The 22,303-nt window shown below is 40.7% G+C and overlaps 1 protein-coding gene across 1 annotated transcript; it reads right to left on the bottom strand.

Annotated features, from left to right (window-relative positions):
- Positions 1-221: 221 nt before the first annotated feature.
- Positions 222-18,276, bottom strand: msi1b (musashi RNA binding protein 1b). The gene is made up of 15 exons (XM_087797381.1): positions 18,114-18,276; positions 17,991-18,031; positions 17,659-17,740; positions 17,492-17,576; positions 11,911-11,952; positions 10,956-11,048; positions 6,308-6,356; positions 5,815-5,897; positions 5,638-5,755; positions 3,874-3,954; positions 3,373-3,429; positions 3,029-3,088; positions 1,850-2,004; positions 1,618-1,663; positions 222-1,558 (listed from the first exon to the last, which is right to left on the bottom strand). Exons 1-14 carry the CDS (start codon positions 18,170-18,172, stop codon positions 1,622-1,624), a joined length of 1,047 nt encoding a protein of 348 aa, XP_087653507.1. The 5' UTR covers positions 18,173-18,276; the 3' UTR covers positions 222-1,558; positions 1,618-1,621.
- Between the last annotated feature and the right edge of the window lie 4,027 nt (positions 18,277-22,303).

The raw sequence follows: 22,303 nt of genomic DNA, 5'->3' as shown, positions 1-22,303 counted from the left end.
GTGTTTGTTGAGTCACTTTCTTTTCTCATATATTACTGTGGTTTCATCATCACATGATCATCAGTTTGTCCTTTTTTGTGTTTGTCTTCTTGTGTTAATATTTTGAATAAATAACAGTTGAGAGCCCATACTGGTTACCTCATTGGGATTAGATCCCACAACCTGCTTCCCAATAGTCAAGTGTTCAACTAGCATTAAATAATGCAAACAGGACACAGATGTGGAATGTTTTAGAATAATTTATTAGGAATTTTAAAAAGTTATTTTTTTTCCCAAAAAATAAAGATGACAGAAAACCAGATAAAGAGAGGAGAATGTTATTTTTCAGTGAGCCAGTTAACCGACATGTAAACCTGCAAGCTTGTAGACGGTGAGTGCTTTTTGTTGATGGTCAACACTTTAATCTGATCAGCCAGTGCAACATCCTTCAAAATAAAAGCTTTTGGTCTAAAATTATTCTTCACAGTGCTACAGTCTGTGAGCTCCAGTGGATATTCAGCAATTGAATGCAAGGTTGGTGGGGGGGGGTACCTAACATCTCCCCCCCTTTGAAGTCTCACCCTTCATTCCATTCTATAGATGTTAATGTGATATAAAAAAAATCAAATTCATAATTTCACATTTGCAGCTGGGGTGCAGTCACCCCAAAAACAGCACATTATAAACCAATGTGTATAAAGTCCAACATTAGCAGCCATCACCATGGCAACCGCCGCGCCTTCACACTGCTCCTTCATTTCCCTCACACGATAATCACATATCCAAAATCACAGTTAGAACAACAATGTAAGAAAACACGTTTTTTTTTTCTTCTCCTGAACATGAGGAGTGTTTTCATACCCTCGACCCCCCCTCCCATCCCCCCAAAATATAAAGTGTTAATTTCAGACAGAGCCAGGCGAGCGAGAGATGTTAGCGTCGCTCTGAGGAGACACACACGACAGACAATCTTAATAATGTTCCTGATTGTTGACTGCTTGTCCAAAATTCTCCCGTCCCAAAAGCCCTCGAACAAAGTCGTATTTACAATATTTTACAGAATTGTACAGCTCATGTATGTAACTGGGACTAATGCTTGTATTCGTCCAAAGACTTTTTTTTTTAAGAGTTAAAAATCTACCAAGATATACACTTCCTGACTCACTGCCAAGAAATATAATTTTTCACAAATGAATTGTTAAAATTCAGTATGAAATAGTCAAATATACAGTCTTCCAGTACAAGTTACAGATCCGGGTGGAGACGTCTGGGTCCAGGGACCTGATTCAAACACAGCAGATCAAGAAACGACGCAGGCAAAGTGAAACAAAAACAAACAAAAAAAACACTAAAAGATACAGCATCTGTACGTGTCGCTAGAACATTGTGTCATACACCGTTTCTCTTTTTTTGTAGATATCTTCTTCAGAGTTTAGTGAGGTGTCAATCAGCTGGGTTGAGGTTGAAACCAGAAAGGGAGAGTTTCCAGCGCCCCTTGGTGGACAGATGGGCTGGACAGAGACAGGCCAGATCGTCTCTGAAGGTAGCGTCGCCTCTTTCCAGCTCTCACTCTGAAGCCCTGAGATCGAAGAGCAGGTTGGTCATGTGAGCGCAAAATAGGTTTGCTGGAGGACTCACCTTCTCAGTGATAACCGTTAGTGAAAGCTGTGGCGATCAAAGGACCCTGTGGAGGGGCAAACGGAGAAGTTCAATCTTGAGGATTCAAAGATGTTTCAGAAATGAAAATGAAATGACACAAACAACTCTAATCATGATTCGAGGCATCCTTGTTCCTCAAATAAACTTCACCTAAAAAGAAACTTTGAAGTCATTTTGGGGCCACTAGGACTAACTGACAAAAGAGTCTTACCCCCAGACCGTGGCTGAATCCAGTGCTCGGGGCCGGGCTGGCGGCACTCAGGTAGCTGCTGACCGCCGACTCCTGACCAGCTGTCCCGTACAGGTCTGCCATCGGGCCAGGGCTGCTTGTTCCTAAATATCCAGCAGAGCGAGATTGGGTGGAGCCTGAAGGTATAGAAACGTCAAGTGGATACCTTCAGAATACGACCCCTAAAACCATTTTCTGCTACACTTGTCACCCCTGTTTGTTTTTTATCCTGTGAGGTACAACTGATCCCTCTCCTGTCTAGACCAGCATCGTTTTGACTCCAGCTCAAATATCTGAAGCAACATGAGCTGAGTAACTATACTTGTTTTTCAACTCCCAACTTTTCAAGCGATATTCTACTGAGATGTCACGTCTGTTTTTGAGTGGGAAGTACATCATGACAGTTACTGTACATGAGCAGTTGTGCACGAGGATTTTGAGAGCACCATATAAATTCTTATGAACGCATTGTTATGGTGAATGTTTTTACCAGTTCATTCAGTTCAGTTATTTTTTTTAAACCATGTTTAATGTTGATTCTATTGGTAAATTACATTGCATCATGTATTTATTTATCATCAGAGTCGTTATAAAGAGTCGTTCGAGAATGTGGTTAGTTGCCTTCGTCCTAGTGACAAGGTGAATGAGCCACAATGTTGTAATACAGTGATCCACCAATGGGTGGCAGTATTACGCTGCATTACTTCTCGTCCTTCATCGTCGAGCGTTTTAATGGTACACTATAAAGTGTTAATAGTCAGATGTTCAACACCGTCCTGGTCAATGACCTTTTTTAAATGGCCAAACTAAATAAAATACTAGATGTATTCTAGAGTATGACACCGATTGGTAAAAAAAACGTTTTGTTTTAGTATTTTTGTACATTTTCAAACGGCAACCAGATAATAAAATGTACTGTAGCTCTACTTCCTATAACACTCCATGAACATTGCAACAAAAATAAAAGCATCAGTATCCACTGTGGAAATCTGCAGCTGAGACTAAACCGGTGGATATTATCACATTGGTTGCATGTTTGCTGTGTTGAATGAGAAATATATTATTCAACTTAAATATAATATTCAGATTTAAAGTTTGTGTCGTGGAGACTTGTAATCTGTGGGATCGTGCTTGTGACAAAACAAACCCAGTGTGACGTACCTCTGACCACTGCTGCCGCCGCCGCCGCAGCCATGGGTCCGTACGCTGTGAGAGGAATGGCTGCGGAGACAAAGAGGACGGGGTCTCAGTCGAGCCGGCCGGAGACACATTTAATCGAACGGCAGTGGAATGTCTCACATCAGTGACTTCATGTATGAACAGAAAAGTCTTCTGGGAAGTTTTTGCTAATGTGAAAAGAGATCTAGGAGGAGGAAAGAGGACGCTGGCGTCCGCCTGAAGACCACGGATGGAGACACAGATTTGAAAAGTGTGTGTGTGGTGGTGGTGTGAGCGTGGCAGATGGACAATGCTGCTTGTAAAGTCCAGAGGAGGGACGGACTGACCTGTGAGCTCAGGGGGATGGGGTGAAGTCAGAAGGGGAGTCCTCTCTAAGTGGAACTCTAAAACAGAAACATCAGAGTGCTGTTGAGTCACACACCACCCGGCTGGTCAGGAGAACACACACACACACACACAAACACACACACAGGGTGAGCTGACACAAGGACACAGAGGGAATTAAGGAATGTTCACAGGATTTAGGTTTAGGTAAATTATCAACTTTCTGAGAATAAACAACATAAGAAAGCATTTTACATGCAACAACATATGAAGCAAATACACTCTACAGATGCTCTGATGTTTACAAGCAGCGTTTACAACAGAGTCTGCTCCAGTTTACATCATGAAATATATAATTGTATCATGTGCGCCACAACACGTGTGACCCCCGACCCCCAAATCCAGTCACTCTATCAGTGCATCTAACGCTGGTGAAAGTGGAGCCCGTCTGGTATTTATATCTCAGAGATGGACGGGGAACATGGTGAGCAGGATGTGATTACCGGGGAACTGGTAGGTGTATCCAGGAGTGATGCCTGCGTAGCTCCGGCTGGTGTAGGTCGCCGTCTGGAAGCCTGGATATCCTGTGGAGAGAAACACGGCCACGTCACTCTCTGGACATGTCGCACGACCAACGTTTCAGGACCCGAAAAACCTCTACTGGGGTCCATATAAGAGCTATGGAATAATATTAATAATAAAAGTTGTCTTTGAGCGGAAACATATTTCGATTTCATTTCATTTAGGAAAATAGTTGCACCTTCTTGTTCTAAAACAACGTTACAACCATCATCACATAAAAAAAGAGTATTTGACAAATGTTCAACTTCCAGAAGGAAAAGGATGCAAAATTAAACCTCTGGTTTAACATGACATCCACATTTGACACAAAATAAAAGTAATTATTGTTGTAATAAGACATCAAGACTTGAGGTCACAGGACAGGATATGTTTCTTTGCTTCGTTTACTGACAACATTGAGTGCATTAAAAATGTGTTCCACCCTCCAGGTGTGAACCCTTGACAGACAAGTGACATTGTACACCATTGATCTGGATTTATAAATCCAAAGAGAAACTGATCCAGGACCTGTCCTGGTCTGGGGTTTCCCTCTGAGAAGCTACTGTTACCAACTGATAGAGCCAGTGCTCTGTTGGTTAATGTTAAAAAGTATTGTTTCTGCTTCTGTGTGCAGAGAAGGAAAGTTGCTTCTGTGTGTCTGTATTTTATAAAGCAAGTGTGCACTCGCTGGCGTTGAACCTGATCTGAGAAACAGTCAGACTTCATTCTTAAAGTACCAACGATTATTTTTGTGCTGTTGTTGTGACGTTAGCTTAACTGTTTCTATTGTACGATGATCCTTTTCTTTTTGTTATTGTCTTCGTTGATTGGATATTACTTGATAATTGCGTTTTGAAGTATATTCGAAGCAGTCAATTGTATAATCATCCACTTTTGTCATCAGACCTCTGAAAAAATAGAGTTTTTAACGTCGACAAACATCACTGCAGTTCTCATAATAAACGTTAGATGGCAGCATGACAGTAATCAGTTTAAATGTGAAGCGCAACCGATGGCTCCGCGTTTAAATATTCAATATTCTTTTAAAATAATTGTCAACATCTTAAAAAAAAATCATTTATTTTAACGTTATTCGTTCAGGGTCACATTTTTTAAGCTCAAAATGGCTATTAAGTTTTCTGTCTTTTGGGGATTTATGCACAAAAGTACATTTTCATCTTTTAAGTTTCAAGTTTACTGTATTAAGAGTCTGAAAAAAACATTTTCTAGATGATTAACCTGCATGAATTCAAAAATAAATGCACTTTGTTGTTTTATTAACATGTGCATTGACTTGTATCTCAAAGTATCAATGTTTCCATCAGAGGTTACTTTGCAGGCAGAAAAAAAATCCCCGTTGAAGGATTTTAACGTCACCTAAAAATGTAATAATCCCTCATATCTCTCAAGTATGTCATGTGACTCCTCGTCATGTGAGCTGTAAATGCCGGAATTATTTGAATAGTGCAGTTTTTGGAGATTAGCTCCAGATATGAGGTTGGAAAAGAAAGTCAGTGTCGAAGCCCACGCTTAAATAAAGTAAATATATGAATTCATCATGACATTTATTTGTGGTGCTTGACTCAGGGGTGCTTGAAGAGTTTTGCACAACATGCTTTAAGATGAGATGTGAGAGAAGGTTGTGTATTTTGCGTTTCAGCAGGTGAAGGAATCAGCTCTTCCGGTCCTGATCAATACCAACTTACCCAACATGCCGATGCCCAGCATGAAGGCATCCATTCCATAGGGCATCACTCGAGAGCGCCCCCTGGCTGAGCCTGTGGGGGACATCACCTCCTTGGGTTGAGCTTTCTTGCACTCCACCTGTGTGAGGAGAGGTCAGGCGTGGACGTGCCACGGGAGTGTGCCACTCTCACACTCACCATCTTGTTGTTGATCTCGTGGAAGTGGATCTCACAGACCTTCTCCACCACGTCCTCGTTCTCGAACGTTACAAAGCCGAACCCTGGTGAGGCCAGGAAGGGCATGAGTAAGGAATTTGAGACGGCTAATAGCCTCTAGTGATCAGTACTGTAATAGCCGCTTAACATATTGTCCCCCAGTCTCCCCCCTCCTCGTCTACACTGCCATCCTACACTCATCCCTACTTGCCTCCCTTCTGTCCAGAAGGCCCGGGCTGAGCTGGTAGGCTGTCATAATCGATCTGTCCCAGGGAGGGGAGGAGGTGCTTAAGGAGGCCTTATCCTGATCCCGATTAACGGACTTGCTAATTAGCCTAGCCCCGTTTGTCTCCTCCATCTCTCAGGAGGGCAGCTCATAGTGTGTGTGTGTGTGGGGGGGGGGTCTACATACACCTAGGAATGACCAGAAAAAGATGCAGAATAAGCACAGTTTGGGGGGCGGGCGGGGTCTCACCTCTGTGTCTGTTGGTGGTCTTGTCGAACATGAGCATGGCATCGTCGACCTGGGGGAGACAAACACATTTTTACTCTGCTGACACGCGGCACACAGCCTGACCTCAGCCCTTCTCAGGTTCTGCAGCAACAGATGGGCCCGGGGAGGGAGGGCAGGAGGGGCCGCACTGGAGATGAGCGACAGGTTACAGAAAGAGAGGAAATATCGGAGGGGACTCTGAACACGCAGAGAGTGGCTGCTGTGAAAAAGTTTGTGAGCTTGTTTGGCCTCAATTACAATCACTGAGAGAGAGAGAGAGAGAGAATAATCTCCCCCGTCTCTCGCCTAACAAGTTTGACATTCCCATAGCAACTGGACAAAAAGTCCCTTAGAGAGCCAACGTCAGGCGTGATGAATGGTGGGAAGAGAGAGAGCTCTGGAGTGGGAAGGTGAATCCTGTGGGCAGGTGGAGACGGGATGAGAGCGCCAGGGACAGTGACAGGTGGAGGGATGGTGAATGAGAGCGAGGGAGGAGAGAGAGGGGAGAGAGAGAGAGAGAGAGAGAGAGGGGAGAGAGAGAGAGAGGGTCAAAGTGGACAGGGAGGAGAAAGAAGAGACAAAGGCACAAGCAGAGGAGAACAAAGAGGCCTGGAGGCTTTGTTTGTTGGCACACTCAGCCATAATTCCTTCTTCTCCCTTTGACCTCGCCCCCTACTGCCCGGCCCCCTCCCTGCAGCAGAGACGCAGGTGTCGCCTCTTCTCCCGCAAAGTTCCTTGTATCAAAGTTGACCCACTCCTTCTCTGCTCGTCACACTGTGTCTGCACTCGTCGTCCAAATAAACATTTGGTAAACCAATCTGAGCTAAAATAAGTTCCCTGGCAGACTCCGGGACCGTCCGCTGAATAATTTGTCAAAGTCAATCACATGCGCTGGTGAGAGAGCCCGAGCCCCCAAGAGCGGTTTGGTCTGAGAAAGGTCAGAGGTGAGAGTGGAGTGTCAGCGAGAAACGGACCTCGCTTTTTTTTCCTTCTTCAACCCGGACGCTGCCACCCCCACCCCATGACATGCAGTCAGCTTAAATCCAAAGCAGTAGGAGGCCGTCATGGGGTCAAGAAAGTAATAAACTTTATTCATTTATTAATAATAACCACAATCCTCGCTCCATCAACTGATGAGTTCTTCTGTCAAATGTTGCTGAATGAAATGAAAAAAGTTGATCTTAAGGTTAATGTGTTTTGAAATGTGAAAAGTTGTGATGAAGTTAGCTGAGCAGTTGTCAAAGTTAACCTGTTGAAGAAACACTTTTTTAAGTTCAGGTTTAAGATATCGTTTGATTAATATTTTTATTGACTCATTTTTGTAACTAATTAATACTTTTTTTTAAGTGGATAAAACTGTTTATCTGCTAAAAAAACAGTAGGATGTTCATTAGTAAGTGAAGTGTCATTGTTCCTCTTGAGTATTTGTACATTTTATGTTCTGAAACTAACTTTAAATACATTTTATCCCATTAATCAATTGAATTTTGAGTACTTTTGGTATAATAAGAAGTTTAAGAAGTATGATTTAACAGCTGCTCTACATGGCAGCCTCAAACATCTTGCTATCCAAACTCACAAACCAGATGGTGGTGTTGATCCAGTTCAGGTCGGATGTATCAATTGGTCGTTATCATAGTTTGAAACTATTTTTTACTACAATAAATCTCAACGATGACGATGTGAATTGTTACTGACAATTGACAGGTTTCTAATGTATTGTCAATATCAATCCAGTAATAAACACATCATCATCAATTATTTGTTTATTTGCGTAGTATTCATTATCATTTGTCAATTCACTGGAGCATAATCGTGCCTCAACAATCTCACACACACTGACAGTGTTGTGTTAAAAAATCACTTAACATAACTTAATAACTGTAATTTTCCTCTTGTATTTAAGCCTTGACATGAGGAACTCTTCAGAATCAACTTAAATAAGTATATTTTAAGTTTGGATGTTATTAAACGTGTGTTTTAAAGGAGGTGAAGATGAGGAAATAGAGCGCCAACTAAAAAAAAAAAAACCCAACTCTTAGTCGACATGAGGGCGAGTAGAAAATAAATTAAACTTTATTTGTTATCGTCCACTTGACTCTTGTTTATACCGTGTTGGTTGATTAATCAAATTGAAACTATAGATTGATGGAATTCTCACTAACTCTAAATAAAGACGTTTCCCTAACTCGTTCCCACATCTTCAATTACTCCTTCTACTTTCCTTCCTCCTAAATATAACTGTGTTGTCACTGGAAGTGAAGTTACATCAAAAAGGAGCTAGTTATCTGATATGACGGGTCAGTGAAGGAGAGGTTTGTTGGTTTACTTGATTGAAACAGATTCTTATGTCGTATCACTTCGTTTATATCCGAGTTACTCTTGTTTCAGAATTTGTTACACCTTCTTTACTAAGTGGGTCTGGCAACCTGATACAGTGGTGATCCACACTTTGTGAAATATATTTGAAAAATCCTTTTAAACAAAAAAAAATCAGAGATCTACAAAGCACATGCTCAGAACTTCATGGTACTTCACATTCAGTTTCTGTTTTAGTAAAATTAAGTCTGTGAAACTATAATCTCTGCCTCAGAACTCTTAACACAATGGGTAAAAAAGAGGCAAATAAATTAAAATATTGTGGAAAATAATGTGTATAAATGATATACACATTAATTATAAAATGGTAAATTAAAAGGATGGAAAAATGTTATAAAGATATTAAGAAAAGTAAAACAAACAGAACCAACTAGGTCTGTCACAGTAATACATGTTAAGGGAAATTAAAGTCTGACAGTTGATGTATTTTGAAGTGTGAAACAGTTTTATGAGAGATGGCACAAGATATAATGAACATTAAGAACTGTAATCTAAGTTGCAATGAGATGGGCGACATCATTTTAGTGAGTGCGAGAAATAGACATCATCAGGGTTTACACTGAGGTTATGTTTCAGGGTCATTCTCCTCACTCTTGAACCAGCCCGTGTAACTAGCATGTACTTTTACAAGAGTGCATCTAACATTTCAACCTCCGGTGGCCTCCACATGAATGTGGGAACTTCTGTCCGTGTATTTCATTTCAGTTTCACTCTCTTAAACAGCAACAAACAGCCTAAAGATTAAGACCCACTTATACCTCTGCAGGTCACTCTTCCTCAAAGTACTTTTTGATGAAGAGTCTTTAATCTTTAAAAATGATTCCTGTAACTTTTTCTCTTTACATTTTATACCTTCATGTTCCTGCTCTCTAGTCTACCAGCAAACATTTGCTTTGATAAAATGAGAAAAAAAAACAAGAGAACATGAAATTGAAGGTGTCAGTTAAATCGGTTCCGAGCAGAAAGTGTTTTTACTACAACACTAAGTATCTAAAAGATCCGTTATAAACTCAACAAGAAGCTGCCAAAAACCACAATGAAATGCCCAAAACTGTGTTGATTGCAGATACTTTTTGTCTGTTTCAATGAGCAGACATTTTTAATGGTGTGCATTGGAACAATATTCACTCTTATCCTTCCTATTTTTTCTCTCTCCACCTCTCATCTTCCCTGTTATCCACTGCCCATCCCTCTCTGCACTTCTTTGTCCTCACCAGGACGCAACACAAAAGGTCCAGTGAGGCAGTCTAATCAGGAACTTCCATGGATGGCTGGAGCCCACATTTCACCGTCCATCCCTCGATATCTCTCTCCGCAAAATTCATCTGGACCTTATGATTGAGAAGGGAGCTCGGAGAAACTCAAGGCCAAAGCGTTCTTGAAATGAAGGGGCGTCAAGGCAGCACAAAGGGAGCTTCGGTCGTGTGACTTTGGGAAGTTGGGAGACACCTGTTGTGAGACTTGTGTTTCTTTGGGTCAAAGTAAAAGTCGTGGCGCTCGAGCTCACAGAATGTTTGAGGAGCTGTGTACAAAGTCATAATAGGCTTCCTAAATCACCCCCACAACCCGTCTTTGCCCCAGTTCCCTCTCTTACGCCTCCAAAAAAAAAACCTCTCTCAATCAGGCGCTCCCTCCCTGTCAGGGCCTTTGTCAGCCCGTCATCCTCTTTCCCTCGCCTGCACAGCACACACAAGTGGATGCAGACATACATGAAGCCACAGCAACAAGTGTTCGGACTCACACGAGTGCAGCCATGACCGACAAACAAGTCAACTTCTTGTTTGTGAGCAAACATCTCTAAAGACGCACACACATATGCTAACATCTCCAAACACCACCTCCTCCAGAACACCCCCCCCCCTTTACACTCCCAGAATTACTTGGGGACAATGGGCAAGCAGAGTCACCACGGTAACCGGTCAGGAGGGGGTTGTGGGCAGGAGCAGCTGTTACATCAGATTAATTCAGATTCTGATAATCCCTCCTCCTCCTCGCCATCAGCACACACTCACTAAAAACTTTTCTCTTCACCCCGTCACCCCCACCTCTTCACTCCCTCTTCAAGTCCCCCCAACTTTGCCTGCTGCTCCTGCCCACCGAACCTCCCAAAGCCTCTTAAGATTCCATATTCTTCCTCACCTCGATCAGTGCCGCTTCTTGAAAAACCACGTCCCAAAATCAACATTTTGTTTTCAAATAAAAACACTCATCTTGTCACGTGTACTTCCTTCGTCGCTAGTAAAACACTTGCCTTTCCAAACTGGTCGAAATAGGCCTTGACGTCCTCGATGGTGGTGTTGACTGACAGGCCTCCGACGAAGATCTTCTTGGTGCGAGTCACCAACTGTAAGTTCAGAATATTCATCATTATTTCATATTCTCTTCATCTATTTAAACTTACACATAACCTTATTAAGATGAAACTTTATTTAAGAGAAATACAATTTATAGTGTCTAGTAACGTCTACACCAGATGCATGACTCCGACCCTGCCTCGTGCTGATCTTAGAAATGTACTTGAACAATGCGTAAAACACATTTTAAGTTTTGTATTACATATTTTGGACTACATGATAACCACATAGACTTCAGTGAATAAAATAATAAGGAACTTCAAACTGCTAAATTTAATCATTTTTAATTAATGAATGAGATACATTGATGTTAAGCTTGTTTGTATCTCTTAGGTCATTTTTAATTATTATATTATGCCTTTTTAAATGTTTCTATTTTGTTAATCATTCAATAAAATGTTTATTTTTCAATAAATTATTTAAATTCACAGTTTTTTCTTTCCCAAAATGTAACATTACATTTTTCTTGCTGTACATTCTCCTTAAACATCTTTTTAACTCTTAAAAAATGCTTTTTCTTCAATGTTGTGTGTCACCTCTGATAACTAATTCTAAATTCAACATACTCTTAATTGTGTAACTTTATCAAAAGAAAAAGTCATCAGAGCTCATTAAATAATACCATCAACTCCTCACACTAAACCTTGTATTAACATGTCAATATAAAAAAATATTTACATTAAATATATTAATGGTATACATTTTTATTCCAGTTAAAGTGAAATATAAGTGAAAGAGTTTCTTCCTAACACACAATACACATGACTCTCATTTTTTAGAAGTATGTTATTCTATGAGAAGAGAATTGAATATATTTGGATCAGCGATAGGAAGCAGATGAAAAGGACTCACCTTGGGTTGAGCTCTACGAGGGAATGCAACCTTTGGGTCGATCTAGAGAAGGCAGAGAGACAACGACACCTGGTGAGTGATCGACCCTCACACCTCTTCGTTTTTTAGGTCTCATGTTCATTTTTCTATGAACTTGTGTCAATAAATTAAGCTTTTTCATCTGAAGTGTGTGAAGAAGATAATGAAGATCACACACTTATTATTGAGATCAAGTACAAATCTCACACATTAAAATTAAAATTACTTACTTACTTACCTACTTACACATTGATTCAAAAGTTTAAAAAAAAAAACTGTGTAGCTTCAGAATATATTTAGAGTTAAATTATAATGTAGGATGTAATGTGATGAGTTTTTTAATGATTAAGAAAATTATTATAGTTTTTTTTTCAGTTCGTAATCTATCTTTAAATCGGAATCTTATTATCTGGCAATTTTAGATTTGGGATCATGAGCTAAAATGTTAATTTGATGAACAGGTTTGGAACTGAGAGGTGAACTCACGCAGCTGTTTTTCATCCCACACCGCTCACATTTGCTCACGTTGATATCCAGTGTGAGACTCATTCATGACGCACTCGTGTTTGTGTGTGTGTGGCTGTGCTCAGGTGGAATGCCTGGGAATGTCCAGTGAACCCCTGCCTCTCTCGTCACTAGCATGTGACATGTGATCTCCAGGAATCTCACACGGGCACCACAAACACAGCTCACCTCGGCGAGGAGAGTCGCACAGGAGCCGGGGAAGTGTGTCAGAGCGACACGAGGGAGGATGAGGAGCGAGGAAGGGGGCGACAGGACGGAGGAGAAGGGCAGCTGTCAATCACACCACACTGACAGCAGACCTGTTTTTTTTTTGTTTGTTTGTGTTTGTTTGTTTTTGCTCTTCCCTGAGGTGCCGGGGTGCATCAGAGCCCGCCGCCCAGTCCGTCCTCTGCTCTGCAGCTCCAGATTGACGGGTCAAATCACAGCATCTTCTTCGATGATTGTACGACTACAGCTACAGACACACAGCACTCTAGCGGAGCCACTGACTCTCCTCATCATGCCGTGAGAGTCCCGACCTCTAGATTAGTCTATTCTCCTCTAGCAGAGCTACAGAGTAGCTAGACTACTGTACGGCCGCCACAGCACTAAGATTAGTTCCTAAACCACGAGCGGGTCGAGTCGGACTACAGTCGAGAGCCTGTGTGGTAAAACGCAGGCCGTCTGCAGACGACACAGTGGATTCTGAAGCGAAAAACCGCAGGTGTGTGTCGTCTGTTCTAGAGAGCAGAATGAGAAGACTAGGCTAAAGCTACGCCCACACTACTACACTTCCAGTGAAGACGCCGAGCTAACCTTTAACGCAGCGTTATGTGTAATCATGTAATAATTCAGCTTTTATTTAATAAAAGAATTTTTGCCACTAAATTCAGTATTTTTGAGAATTTACCACAATAAAACCATTTACATATATATGTATACTAAAATATATATAAAAGTACTATCTGATTATTTTTATAATGTTTAAAAAAATATTACACAATTACAGCATGTAATATAATTTTAAACAGTTAATTTACTGATAAATAAAGTTTAATATTTATTATTTTGTAATCTTTGTGGTGCCTAATCCCTGGTCTGAGGACTGGTACTGGTCCAAGAGGTTTTTGTTTAATTGATATCATTTCTGTCTGAAATGTGTTTTTTTTAAGAGGTATTTTCTCTGAGCTAAAATGAGCTTGTGGCTATTTTTAAGTCAGGTTTACTCAAAGATGAAACTGTATATGATTTATCTGTACTGTTTCTATTGGTCGGTCCGTGAATTTAATGCCGACATTACACTTGGCCACGATGCAAAAAAAGTTTGGGTGACTGAGCTTCAAGAGATGATAAAAAAAATCAACTTTATTGATGGGTCAGATTGTTGTCATGTGATTTTATGAAAGACCTCTTGATAACATTGTAACACTATGTTAAAGATGCTTTCAGACATTAAGAAGTATAATTTGTTCTTGTTATAATCTGTTTAAATCATTTAAAATTAGTAATAGAATTTCTACTTTTGGATCCGGATTTGTTTAATTTAAAAAATATTTTTAATATATTAAGTGTTGATTTGTTTTATAAACTATTCAGGTTTGGAATAACAAAATATTACTGACTTATTTTATCTAAGATTTGGCAGCATTAACATGAAAAAAGGTTGAATAACTCAATAGCTACTTGTAAGGAGCTGGAACATATATATATTGAGGTTTCTTCAAAGTATTACGTGTGTAAATAAAGTATTAAAAGGTAGTAGTGTGGACATAGCAAGACTGGAGGATCAGATGCAGAGTCTACTGTTTAGTTTCTATGGTGGCTAGACTACTCTCATAGTCACCTCCGGTCACCAACCCTCCTGATGTCCAACACTCCTGTGCACATCAAAAACAAACACACACACAAACAAAATCAAACACAGCAAGCACATGGGCAGGGAGGAAACAGTGGACATGAAACAGGTGAACATGCTGCCGGTGGGTCTCGGTAGGGTGACGGAGGCTGAAGGTAATTCCATTTAGGAAAATCAGGCCAATCCCCTTTAAACATCTACAGCCCGACAACGCAACAGTTGGCAGAACGGCCGACCCGAGAATACGTAACGTGCTGATTGGCCGGCTGGGTATCTGTGGAGGAACAACCCAAGCTTGTTGACAGAAATCCTATTAGTTAGACGCACCACACTAATCGCTGACCAGGTTAGCCTCCCTCCCCCCCTCTAGTTAGCACCACAAACATCCCTGATGCTGCTCCGAGCTGACTAGAAACTTTGTTCCACAGATCCGGCTTCAAAACCGACACCGACCCAGTTCACAGACAGCAGGAAGTTTGGTGGACGCACTTGTACAAATCCTCGCTCTCTCTCCCTCCACGTAATAAATTCCACCGCTGCACTGTATTTGCTCTTTAGCCTCCGAGTTGTGCAAAGGTCTTCTAATTCCAGCGCAATTCAGCCGCTCACAGCATGGCACATTCTTTGTGTTGCCACTGGAGAACTTTTCTCTCCACGTTCTAACAGGATAACCTGCATGAGGGGTGAGGGGAGGGAAGGAGGGGGAGGGGCTCCAGAGGCCTTCACTCTGCTCAGCATCCAAGAACATTGAGAGCATTTTCTCAACTAATACTTGGGAAAAGATCGGAAAAAAATCAATAAAAGTCACCAGTCGCCTCAGTTAAGATGATTTTTTCGACTCAAGATCAACTGAGAGACTTTAACTGGAGTTTAGAGGTCCCTGAACTCACCATTAAATCAAAACGGTGTTTAAGTTTTTTAAATAAAATAAAGCCATGATTTTTGTTTCACCGACATAGAATTAACTGTGTGGTATTTTCTAAATCCAGCCTGTGACTTCAAAATATATTCATTAAAATAAACTAAAATAAGTATAATAAGTGTTTCTTTATTTAAAGTTTTTTTTAAATTGAGCTCATATTTTTCAAAGATTGCATTTTTACCTACTACTGTCAACTGTGAACACATTGTTGTCATTTGTTTTAATTGTAACACAATATTTTTGTTAAATTGAATACAAATCTTTGTATAAATCAGAGTCGTTCCACATTTAATAATGATAAATTAAAAAACGCTATTATGCTATTACGGACTTAAAAATCAGCTCATCATTCATTTATTCATCTTTGAGAAAAAAAGTGGATTAAGAACATTTATAAAAAAAAAGGGATTTGATCTTTGGTTTCAATTTATTTGACCATTTGAAACAATCTAAATTCTATATAAATGATTTCAACATTTAGACATATTTCTATACATCATATTTGGATCAATTATTAATTATTTCCTTTTCAAGTGAGTCATTAAATAATTGTGACTCCAATCGTATTATATACGATATATATATATATATATATAATTTAATAAGACCTTAGTAAAGAAGTTAGTGAATTCACAAATTAATAATATAGCATATTATATAATTATTAATAGAGAATTACCTACAAAGTTTCTACAACTTAAATTAAGCTTTGAACCCTTTTTGTCTAATTTATAGTTTTTTTTAGCTTAATTAAAGAATCCCCAAAAAGAGCTGTGAATCCACGACATGGAGCCAGATTGAACCATACTTTGTTTGTGAATTTTTAATCTAAATTAATATTGAATGGAGAGATAACATACGGACCAGCGAGCTCTCTTTTCGACGCTCCCTAAAGCTTCTTCCCCCACGACACACCCCGCTGTTGCCACCGGGACCGAAAACACCTTGTCTAGTTTTTATGATGCATATTTAATAATGATCGACTTGCCATTTGAGATTGTTGATTTGTTTTAAGAAAAAGAAACATTTTTATGTTTACGAAAAAGTGTACGGTGACATTTGAAAAAAAGTTTTTGAAAGTATTTTTCATCTAAATCTGTGTTTATATTTCAAAATGTGAACATAAAAGTATAATCGAGAAAATGCAGCATCTCTTCCTCGTATTTTAAGAGTTGGACTTCCAAGTAAAAGTGGGTCGAGAGTGACGGTAATAATCCTCATCGATAATACAACAAGAGTAAACTGTCTTGACCTCCGACCTGTGTCACCTTCATCTCTGGCTCCGAACCAGTGATTGTAAACGATGTGCATTGTTTCCTTCCTTCTTTTCTTTTGTGACAGAGCTATTCTTCAAATGTGGAGGAGGGAGGGAGGGGGAGGTCACTATGGTAACAAACCCCATGGCGAGTTAGTGGTGTCCAACCATGATGGCGCTTCTTGTCATAGCTGTCGTGCCTGCGAGTGACACCGAGGCTCTGGAGCGAGGAAGGAAACACCGAGAACCGTTTCAACTTGACGACGGCAAGACCCCAACTTTCTGTCGGGCTGAATCTTTTTGCCACTGAAAGTCACAGAGAGGTACGTCTAAAGTGCACAAAAGAGGGGGAAAGAAGCAGCCTCCCCTCATTTCAATACACTGACTAACCCACCACCACTCCCACTGAGGAGAGAGGAGGGGGCAGCGGTCCCTATGGCGACCAACGGGCCACATTGTTCCCAGACTGGCCCACATTCAGAACTGACAAAAACACACATTCACACTCGGCGACTCAAATATAAAGTTACAGGTGTAAGAACCTGTGTGTGTGTGTGTGTGTGTGCACGATGGTGGTGTTTAGATTCTCCTAACAGAAGGCATCCAGGTGTGTGTTTGTTGCTGCCTTCACACCTCAGTGGGCTCAGGTTGCATTTCACCAGAGGTTAATTTCCAGCCCTTGGGGACGCAGAAGTTTTGGTTCGTTCTTGCTAGGATCCGAATCAAAGATTGGCAGCCGCCGCGTTCCCTGGAGTTTGTGTCGGAAACCGACACTGTGACAGAGCAACAGATCGTCCCATGTGTGCTTCCACTGTCACTTTATCATGTAAAGTGATGGCATCAGAGTCGAGCCCAGGGAGCCTCACATTTGTGGGAAACAACAACAACAACAAACAGGATTTGGAGCAAAGAGTGTGATCGGAGTAGAAACGGCGACGTTACACATCTCCTGCGGATTATTGGAAAATCCACTCGTCAAACACACCGGGATTAGCCGGGGCCACAAAAAAAAGCACAGAGCACTCACTGTTTTGGAGTCCAACTCGTGTCTGGTCTGGGCCAGAACCTTGTCCACGCCGGCCTGGTCCATGAAGGTGACGAAGCCGAAGCCTCTGCAGGACGGAGAGCGTTGACATGCAGTGATACGTTGAGAGGAATCACGGAAGGTCAGATAAACTTTCAGCTCTCCCTCACCTCGAGCGCTTAGTAACCGGATCTCGCATCACCATGCACTCCTTCACTTCGCCGTACTTGCAGAAGTACTCCTTCAGCCCCTCTGGAACACAGGACGGTTTCAAAATAAACAGTGTTAGACGGAGGAAGGATGGAGTCACACAAACATTTTCTCACTTTAAAATCCAATTCAAGCTATTTAGTGTATCTAGGAGTGTGTTCTCCAGGTGACGGCTGAAAGGCTCCATTGAGACTCACGTTTGACCAAACACTTTATGAATAAATAGAACTTTGTAAGAAGTCTCTGGTCAGTCTGGCAGCAGGTTTAGGCTGGAGGGAAAAAAAAGATGTACCTTGTGTAGTCTGCCAGCTCAGTCCACCGATGAACATTTTGCTGGAGACACAAGAGAAAACATTGGATGAGGAGGATAACTTTTAGGAGGTGCAGGAGAAGAAAAAAAAAAGTTGTTAGTTACCAGGGGTCGTGAGGGGAGTCCGTGGTGGACAAGCTGCTCTGGCTCCCTTCTGTCTCCATGGCGAGTCCGGGCCGTGTGTGTGTGTGTGTGTGCGCGCGTCCCGGTGCCGTGGCGAGTGTGGAGGGTGAGTAAGGAGCTGGGCGGGTTTGGCCCGGGGTGACAGAGATGGGCGCGGGCCAGAGCCGGGCAAGGGAGAGGCTCCTCCCCTTCTCCTCCCCACGCGGTCCTTCTCTCGCTCTCCTTCCATCAGTCGCGAGAGAGACGCGCCGCCTCGGCGTTCCGCTTAGAACAGCGCCGCGTCCGCTTTGTTCTTTCAGAATAAGAGACTCACTAATTAAGAACTATGTATTCACAATATTGATATTCAAAATAATGTTTTTAATTTAAAATGTTTACATTTACAATTATTTACATTATTACATAGGATTTTGTATCATATACTACGGTGTTTACAAGGGAAGGTGTAAAACTGATCTCCAGGTGAACACCCTTTGGAATAGAAGATCTAGGTGACAGGCTGGTTATTTTATTTATTGTGTTAATAACTTTGTAACTAGGGATGATTGTGACTTTTCTTCTTTGCGGAAATTACAGGGGTCAAATGTGTAACAACAAAAAATAGTTGGCGGTATATTTTAAAGAATACTGTGTATTTCCAATACGTCAGATCTATCCCTGGTAATTTAACTACTTTTATCTTTTATTTATGCTGTTTCATGTGAAATAACGGTGTATATTGTTTGATAAGATTTACTTTCTATATAGTGATTTATATTAACTATGGATACAATTGAGATTTAAAAAAAAGATATTCAAGAAGACAGTAACCACGCAGAGATTTTAGAAAAATGATTGCTAACTTCTATTGACAATGAAATAAAAACTATGTTGTTTGTTGCTGTTGCAAAAACAAATGGTTGAGATAATAATTTTACTTTGAAACTAACATTGTAATCCACTTCCTATGACATCGCTACTAACTCTCATCCACTTGACGCAGGTCCCGTGCATCTCTCCAGGTCAGGGAAAGACTAACAAGTGCAATGAGTTCCAGTCCTAACTTTTAGCAAAGTGGAGAACATGACTAGATGTGTTTATTTTAGGGGAGGAGCCTCAGTCAGACTCAACTCTGACTAACAACAATGTTAATATTAGGAAAACTCTTGAGTTTAGAGCAAGATTTTTAATCATTCATAAAGAACACAATGTATGTTTTAAATCTGTCACATAGATGATAAGATGATAGGTGACAAAGGAGACCCTTAAATAACCTTGTGTAAAAATATCTTTGAGTCAATATTACTGTAGTATTTTAGTCCCTCTTTCTGACCCTCAGTTTGTCATGGTCAGGAAATGAGTGGACACTTCACGGTCTGTTGCACCAGGACCTAATGGTGGTTTTCCTCCTCTGAGGAATCACTGATGTTTACTGATCATTAAAACCCGAACCCGAGCATCAATGCTCTCATTGTTGAGCGTTTTGAGTGATTTCCTAATGAGAGCAGGTACTGGAAGTGTTTGAGTCAGCAGCTCCCTATATGAGCACCTCCAGTGCACCTCCTGCAACACGGCTTACGCAATAACAGGAGGTTTGTGTTCTTGTTCGCATTCACTGCTGGGCTTTAAGTATTTAATTAGCAGCAAAGCCAGCTAAAGCTAATCTTCTCAAGACTGACTCAACATGTGACCAATGTTAAGACCAATCAATAGCCATTGAAAGACAATGACAGCCTTGACTTATGCCTGGTGAGGAGAAGGCTCCGGAACATTGGTACACAAAGATACAAGGACTTAAAAGACATCACATCACATTCAACTTATCAAGGAACATATGTTTAGTCTACTTCCAATTTCCAGAGAGACAGTTCCATAAAGAGATGTTAATAAAAAAAAAAAGAAGAAAATAAAAGTTTCATTCATTGTTGAGTGAAGAAGCCAATGGAACCTAATAAAGAAAAGGAAATCATAAGGAATGACATTATAGTTAGTTCTGAAGAAATCCGTTGAACTCATTTAATATCATATCCTTTTTTTCTCGTTCAGGTTTTCTTGTGTGTTCACAGTACAGAATATATATTTGTATTAATGCATTTCTATAAATAGTGATCTGTAATTCATGTATTTAATTCACCTTTATTAATCTTATCTAAACTGCTGATTAAAGTCATCAACTTTGTTTTCCCTATGAATGTATGCTTGTGTGAAGTTAAAAGATTGATTTACTGTCAAGAAAAAAAAAAAAAAGTTAAAAAAGCAATGTATTGCTCATTTTCATTTATATTCTTCTGTATTTGAGATACAGATGTTTTCCAAAACATTTCGATTCTACCTGCAGGGATAATAACTGTGTTCATCCAAATTATTGGATACAATTGGATACAAATCATACACATATCACTCTATATAAAGTGCTGTAAGTCAAAACATTAAATAACAACTATTATATCATTCACCAGACAATATCAACTTTAGGGTGTGCCTGACCATTATTTGGACATTGAAGTTTGAGATTGCAAATAAAAAAAATGAATTAATCACACACATTTAAAATCCTACATACAGTATATAAATATACAATTATATTGGAAAAGGTACAACGGCACAGACATGACAAGTCCAAGAGAAAGAGAATCACATGATTGATTCACATTTCTCTGATGGTGAAGATGACAATAATTCTTTTTAATATGGTTAAAGATGTGTTACAGTGCGCATGTTTGATCCTTTCATTCAGCCGCAATATAGTCTCAGAGCAAACCTTGTAAGTGAGTGTGAAACATAAAAGGTAGAAAAAGAGCCTCGAGACTGTGATCCTAAAAGTGTCTACAAACTACTATCCTCCACTGATGAACAGATGAAGCTCTGGAAGTTGGACAAGAGCTATTTGGACAGGAATTAAGGGGTGTGTTAAATTTCTGCATGCATGATCAATGGGGTTGAATGGTGTGGAAGTGAAGGGGGTGGGCGGCAGTAGCCTTTCTAGACCGAGACAGAGCCAGTGAGCGGTGAGAACACGAGCAGCAATGGCTCTCTAATGAGAGGCCGACAGACTGTATCTCATTACTAATCAAGGTAGCTTTGAGCTCCCTGGACGGAGAAAAGCTAACTCCGATGCGTGCTCCATGTGGTCCGTTTTGATAAACCGTGCCTGTGTGGCCGAGCATTAGTCACAGCGGAGCTTTTGGAAGTCCACACACACTGCCCTCTGTCCGCTTTGGTGAGGAGTTCTCCTCTGAATAGCACAATGGGACTTAATTACAGGTCAGTGGCATGTCTCAGGGAGATAGAGGGAGCTCTGTTACCCTTCCAAATACAGTAGAATGCCATCTTCCCAAGGGTGGGGTGGGGTAACACGAGCTCCGCACAAAAAGGTGCTGATAGGCTCAACCTGAGAACGGTATAAGGTGATCCAGGCACAGAAAGTGAGTTTTAGGGGGAAAAGAGGAAGAAAAGATGAAGGACGACATCTACACTCTCAGTGCTTCGCTCCCATTCACTTTGCCCTTTTGCCTACTTGGTCCTCCCACCTCATCCTGTTCTCACAAGAGTTCTCTGACAGGGATGGAGTTGGGTGGTCCGACTCAGACCGGCCGAGAAACTTCAAACCACAACATAAAAACGATGTAAACTTGACTTAATGGCTTCCACTCATGTGTTGGCGGCGCTGGTGTAGTCAGATCACCAGCTTAGAAAGAAAACACTCAAAATCTCTTTGACTTTTCAGTTTGAGTATAACCTGTGGCATTATCGTTACATTATGACCACCTGTCTTTCCTTTGCCAATTATCATAACAGTCACAGCCCTTCTTCGTCATCACCCTTGAGTATTCTTGGAGCACTATCTGGCAGCCACTTACCACTGCGCACTGACCACCTAAAGAGGCAGCATGAAACAGGTGAATGTGGGTTAGTCATAGGAATCTTTTGGACATTTTGAAAGCGACTATTCTGGTAGCCAGCGGCCATGTTTTAATTCCTGAACAATAAAGTATACTTTAAGTCAGCATTTATAAAAATATAATAACATTTAGATTTCAAGGCTATAAAAAGATCACAAACTCTCAGAGCTACAAGAATGTAGATATAATTTTCTGCAGCAGGAGTTCCGTTCACTTTTGAAGTGGCTGTTGCCGATTACATCCAATCAGAATAATGAAAACTGTAATATATCAGAGTTTGAATACATTTAC

The sequence above is a fragment of the Callionymus lyra genome, chromosome 1 (genome assembly GCF_982586985.1).
Source record: "Callionymus lyra chromosome 1, fCalLyr1.hap1.1, whole genome shotgun sequence".
Lineage (NCBI taxonomy): Eukaryota > Metazoa > Chordata > Actinopteri > Syngnathiformes > Callionymidae > Callionymus > Callionymus lyra.
This window is presented reverse-complemented; position numbering and strand designations above follow the sequence as displayed.

Coding starts and splice junctions, on each gene's coding strand:
- msi1b (XM_087797381.1), bottom strand. CDS start 18,172: ATGGAGACAGAAGGGAGCCAGAGCAGCTTGTCCACCACGGACTCCCCT. Junction 11,953..17,491: donor ACGAGTTGGACTCCAAAACA/GTGAGTGCTCTG, acceptor TGCCTTCTCTAG/ATCGACCCAAAGGTTGCATT. Junction 6,357..10,955: donor ATTTCGACCAGTTTGGAAAG/GCAAGTGTTTTA, acceptor TGTCTCCCCCAG/GTCGACGATGCCATGCTCAT.